The 6,240-nt window shown below is 37.4% G+C and overlaps 1 protein-coding gene across 1 annotated transcript; it reads right to left on the reverse strand.

The window, feature by feature from the left end:
- Positions 1-876: 876 nt before the first annotated feature.
- On the reverse strand, positions 877-4,079 carry LOC112504509 (disease resistance protein At4g27190-like). The gene has a single exon (XM_025108447.1). It carries the CDS (start codon positions 4,077-4,079, stop codon positions 1,194-1,196), a length of 2,886 nt encoding a protein of 961 aa, XP_024964215.1. The 3' UTR covers positions 877-1,193.
- Positions 4,080-6,240: the final 2,161 nt, after the last annotated feature.

A 6,240-nucleotide genomic window follows, 5' to 3' on the forward strand; every position in this document is an offset into this window, starting at 1 on the left:
CCACTAAAGGGGATGTTTACCAAATTTTCTATTAAGCCCCGTATGGGTAAATTTGTTTGTTTGGATAAATTTGTCTGTTTCGATTAAAATGTATTGTTGTTTCTTTTTCTTACGAATCCACGATCTGAATGACAATTGACCATTTTACCCCCGAATGAACTAAACATTTTACCTGGCAACGATCTTTGATTGAAATAAAAGTAAAATAAACAACAATTTGGTTCCTTATAAAATTGAGAACCCTGAACAAACAGCTTTAGAATCAAAGAACCCTAACAGTACCATCTTCAAAATTTTGTACTTGAACCCCTTCTTGATCTCTGTTCTGTTTTCTCTCTATTTTAACTTCATAATTTTCTCGTTCTTTTTGCCTTTCTATTCATAATTTCCGTGGGTTTTGATTGTACAAGCACTAGCTTCATCTGGTACCTTGAAATCGTACTTTGTGATGAGATTTTTTTTTCAAGAAATCAATACCTTTCAGGAAAAAAGAAAGAAAAAGAACATATATAAAAAGGGAGAAGCCAACACCTTTGTTGATAAAAACCGATGGGGGGAAGCAACGATCTGTGGCTAGGGTTTGAAGGTCGCCGTGTAGCAAATGGGGGAAGGAACCATGTGTGGCTAGGGTTTGAAGGAAGCCTCTATTTGGAAGTGTGCTTTTTAAAGAGAGGCGTGATTTTTCAACAAGGGTAGGGATGCCATTTTTTTTGGCTTAATAGGGATGACATAACAATTCCAACTGTGCAAATAAGCCACCATTTTTTTCATTAAGCTATAAATAAACACTCCAAAATGTCTGTGCGAACAAGCCCATTCAGTCATTAAGCTCATCAAGTCATAAGTAAACACCCCCTTTGTTGAGTATCGGTTCTTGAAAAAAAGAATGGTTGGACAAGTTTTCCCTGTTCATCAAGTTGACCGGTTTGTTGGAAAGTAATGACTAACGACAGAAAGTAGGATTGGTGTGCAAAAAGTGGTATAAACATAGGATATAACGGTCGAGTGACTGATTTTAGTAGTAGCGTTCAAAAGCTATTTTGCTCGCACATGACCAAGAAATGTGTTTGGTTACATGAAGTAAGAAATACAATCCAGGTGAAGAATTTAACGTACACAAGCCGAGCCCTATGCAGGAACATGACTGGTCCGAAAGAAATCCCTCATCGCAACTTCTGCTGGTGGATACCGTTTTATGTACCTTGGTCAAAAAATGGTTGCAGAAGATTCTTGCAACTGGTTTCATCCCATTCCAACCCATCCCACCAATTTCTATTTCCCTTGATGTGCTTGAGAGAGGCTGGCAAGTAGCTGATGGAGAATGGAAGGGTCCTCAAATTCTCACAGTCCCATATCTCAACTGTTTCAAGGGAATCACATATCAGGACCCTTTTTGTGATGTATTTCAATTCTGGTAATGTGGACAAGGACAAGCGACGGAGCTTTGGAAGTAAGAAAGCTGATAAGGTAGCAATATTGCCTTCAGTTTCCTCTTCTACCATCTCTTCAATCAATTGTGAGTTCCATACTTCAATCCCTTCAAGGCTTTGGAAGTCTTGTAGCATACTAGATGAAAACAAATATTTCATGTTATTGCAGCTATGGATCTGAAGGGTCTTCAGCTTTGCGAATATCTGACTTGCTGCAATACCATCAGATATGGCCTTTAACTTGGGCAGTTTTCGTAGGACTAGTAGCTCAAGACTCGGAAAAGGGTTACCTGCCATTGTGATGAATTCCATGCCATTACAATTTGAAAGGTAACATCCTCTTAAATGGTCCAAGTTGGTTGTGCTGGAGAGTTTTGATAAAAAAGTAATATCATGGCAACCATGCAGCGCCAACTGTTGGATGTTGTTCGGAAGCTCGATCACTGTGTCTTGGCAGACAAGGTTACAACCTTGAATTTCAATACTGCGTGTTCCCTTGGAGACTGGTAGAAAAATGGATAGCAGACCTATACCAAGATGGTAGCTTTGCAGAAATTGCCAGTGCTTAGATCTCACATAGTCTATGAAGCTGGTTCGGTCCTCAAAGGAAAGACCGAGACTGGTTAATCTTGACAAGCTTGAAATTTCATCAAATCCAACTCCTTCACTTACTCCTCTAATTGATGACCATCTCCATTTGCTTTTAAATATCGAAAAATTCTCTAGATAAGAAAGCTTTTGGATAACACCAGATGGGAATGTAAGCAGTTCTCCAGTGTATGACAAATCTAAACGCCTTAAATTGTTTAATTTGTCTATATCCTGTGGTAGGGTCTTCAGAAGGGTATGTGACAGGTCCAACACCCTCAGTTCCTTCAACATGGCTAACGAAGGAAGCTCATTCAGCATACTGAAACTTAGCAGGAGCGCACGGAGGTTACATAAAGTTGAAACAGACTCCGGTAATGACCAGATGTCAGTATTGGAGAGGTCAAGTACTTTAAGACACTGCATATGCACAAAGAATGAATCAGGAATCTTTTCAGAGAGAGGGTTCCGCTGAAGAAGCAAAGTAGAAAGTTTTTGGCAGTTGGGATAATCAGGTACAACACATATGCTGTTATCCATTAGAGAGACCCACTCAACGTTTTCGATCCATTCCCTTGCCAATCGGTTTAATTTCATTGCAGATTTATTAATCAACCTTGGACCCTCCCTGGCAATCCTGATAGCCATATCTCTTACTAAGTCATGCATCTTGACATAATCTGATCCAATGTCCTCCAGCAAGCAAGCATCTTTAAGCTTTTCCAGCACTGTGTACCCCTTGTTGATTTCTTTTTCTCGGTCTCCCACTTCGGTAATCAATTCCTCTGCCATCCAGTACTCTATAAGTTCTGCAGCATCAATTTTGTGATCCTCTGGGTATAATGCACAATAAAGAAAACACGCTTGGATGTGGTCATCTTTTAAGTGAAGATAGCTAAACTTCAGTCGGGCAAACACATCTTCTTCCATTCCTTGAATTTCTGCTCTTGAGCTTTCTAATTCTTCCAGTGCATTCTTCCAGAGTCTTTTATTGTCAATTTTCCTCATGGCTCGTCCCACTGTGATGATTGCAAGTGGCAACCCCCCACAATTTTCACAGACTGCCTGTGCAACAGGTTCTATCTCATCGCAATGAATTGGACCTGATTTGGTTGTGAATAAATCCCATGCTTCATTCTTGGATAAGAGCTCAACTTTGATTTCCCTTTGAGTTTCCATTCCACGACATACTTCCATAAGGCGAGTCACGAAAACAAATTTGCAACCATTATCTGTGCTTGGCTGTGGGATACCCACCTCTTCTAAGGAAAACTTATGCCACATGTCATCTAGGATGAGGACAAACTTTTTTCCATGCAAATGCTCAAGCAGCCTTGTCGATCTCCATACCACGTTTTCTTTTTCTGAGAGTTCCAAGTTTGTAGCATTTGCAATATCTAGTTGCAATTTCTCAACATCAAAAGTCTTTGAAACATTAACCCAAATGACCCTGTCAAAGATCTTACAATCAATTAGCTGGTTATAAATATGCATCATAATAGATGTCTTGCCAACACCCCCCATTCCATAAACACCAATCTTACTAGTATTCATATCAGCCACTAGTTCCCAAATCACCTTTGCAACTCTGTGGGGAGTTTTATGTCCCACTAATCCAGTTGTTGGCAGGATTCTCTTAGTATCTGGAAAAGAAGCAACAAATAGCCCATTTGAAAATACTCCTTTAGCATGAAGCTCACTCATATCTTTAATGCTCTTCACCATCTGTTTACCTAATCTGTAACGTGAAAGGTAATTAGGGAAACATCCTTTCAAGCATCTGTCTTTTCGGATGATTTCAGTTTCAATGTGCTTAACCTCAGCTACAAGCTTCTCAACGCTTTTAAGCCACAACTGTATCTCATTTCTGAGCTTCTTTCTTTGGTTCACCATGGAAGTACTGATTTCTGCTTTTAAATCATTTTCTTTACTAGTTAGTTCTTCCATTTTACAGTGCAATGTCCTAGCTCGTTCTTCAAAATTTCTTGAATAAAAGCAACACCTCTCAAGAGGTGTCCATAACAAGGAAATAGCCGTTAAGCTACTTGAAACAATGTCCATGCTCCCTAGAAAAAAAGATACATAAAAAGCATGAACATGAACATCCAATTTTCAAAAATACATGTTCTTACCCATAGCAAAATAAAGGGATAATTACAATTCATAGGGAAAAGAGACTCAAGTATTCACTTAAGGTAGAAAAAAACAAGGGTTTGTTTGAGCCCACACTTGTGGTTCCTGAACGAATTGACAAGGGTGCATCAGTCGCAACTTTAGAAGGTTTCATCCCCTCAGTTTTAGACAAATTCATGTGAGGTTTTTCAAGTCTTAAAAGAACACAAATCACATGATTACATAGATACATACATATATATGTATGGGGTTGGGTTCCTGAATGGAAGTTATGATGAGAAGAGTAAGAAGGGATCTCCACCTCTGATCAATCCTAATTGAAAATCACTGTAATAAGATGCACCGGATCAATTCATGTGTAAAGCGCAATTCATGGGGTGGTGTGAGATCAAAAGCGATCAAAGGTCCAGCTCTTTTCTTATGATTTCTCACTTTAACTCCTCTTCTCACATAATCCTTTGTCTATATGTATATATCATATATGTATGTGTATGTGTGTGCTACTATAGTTCAGCTACAGCCGTTAAAAAGTTATTCTATTCTACTTGTTTTTATATATGCTGCAAGTTAGCTTTTTTTAGCAGATCCTAAAAAGCAGGAGAACTTTTGAACAAGGAAAGAAGAATACCTTTTTTTTTTATCCTCTTATTATGTATTACGATGAAGCTCTTCCACTCCTTTTGCAATGTGAAACACAACTAATATCAGTAAATGCAAATTTGTAGGCAAGGAACCACATAGATCTGAACAAATTTATCACAAAATTCTTTGATTGAAAGCACGAGAGTTGGAACAATTTTGAATTTGGGAAGGTATCTAACCCGATTGAAGGAATCAAATACAAAAAAAACAATCAAGTGTACAACAGTACAAGTGATTACGAGCATTTGAACAAATTTTGGTATCGTAAAATGCATCAAATTGAAACACAAAACAGAAAGATGAGATTGTGACCTTCAAGTTAGAATAGCTGTTTCGATTCTTCTTAAAGTTGAATTGATGATCATATCATATCCATGGCCTGCTTAGCTGAGTTAACAATTTGGATTTTGAGATCTTCCCATCCAGTAACTCCATATCTTTCTTTTGACTTGAAAATGGCGACGTAATTATACAGAAATTGCTCAAATACGACTTAAAAAGATATCCTGTACCGATAATAAGAAGCACCGTTTGAATAAACAGCTTGTATCAAATCGATAATAAAACACTCTTAACTATAATAAATTGATAAAAGACTTTTGTAGAAAAACATAAATCGTTTCAAATAAACAATCTCAAACACCCTTGATATTGCTACTCAATTCCATTCCAACACTCTCTTTTCTCCAATTTGAGGGGAAAAAGTGTTTTTTTTACGAAGAACGGAAATAAAAGAAAATATGTTATTTTTATTCACATATCTTTTAAAAATATTTATTTTAAAGGGAAAGATTCGATAGTTTAGTAATTTTAATAAAATTTTTAAGGATTTAATCTATTTTCTTTCCTTTCCTCTCCTCCTACACGTAGGAAGAAAGTTTTAAGAGTTTACCATGTTATAGTGCTTACACCTTTAACGTCGGTGGCATAAATGGTCGAACCTTGGACATGGCGGATCCAAGAATTCATGGACTAAGGGCACGTAAATAGTACCATATCATTTAAAATAAAGAAGTAACAATTGTTGTCTACGAGTTTTTATCTTTTCAAAAATCGGTTATTTATTACAAATCTTCATTGGTAATAGTAGCAACTAGCTAGTCCTTCGTCTACTGCATAAATTATACAAATCTGGAAGCATAAAACAAGATATAGATCAACAAAAACCCAAAATCGAAATCGAAAATGTGTTTATATATAGAACATTATCCTTTTTTTAAAGCTAATTTGTCTAACAATATCACAATTCAAGAGAAATGGTGCAAGTCTAGCCAATCTGGGACTCCAACATGCCCCTCTAATAGAGGCTAGAAGGATATAGATTGTCCAGAGTGACGAGAGGGGGCTAGCTAGAATGTCGGGTCTCTAGAGTGACAAACATTGGCTCTAATACCATGTGAGAATATGTGGAACCCTTAGACCAGTCTCCAAAAAAGTCATTGAGAAG

Source organism: Cynara cardunculus, unplaced genomic scaffold, assembly GCF_001531365.2.
Source record: "Cynara cardunculus var. scolymus isolate 2C unplaced genomic scaffold, CcrdV1 Un_Scaffold_5847, whole genome shotgun sequence".
Lineage (NCBI taxonomy): Eukaryota > Viridiplantae > Streptophyta > Magnoliopsida > Asterales > Asteraceae > Cynara > Cynara cardunculus.

What these genes read in the sequence shown, in the direction of transcription:
- LOC112504509 (XM_025108447.1), bottom strand. Translation starts at nt 4,079, where the DNA reads ATGGACATTGTTTCAAGTAGCTTAACGGCTATTTCCTTGTTATGGACA.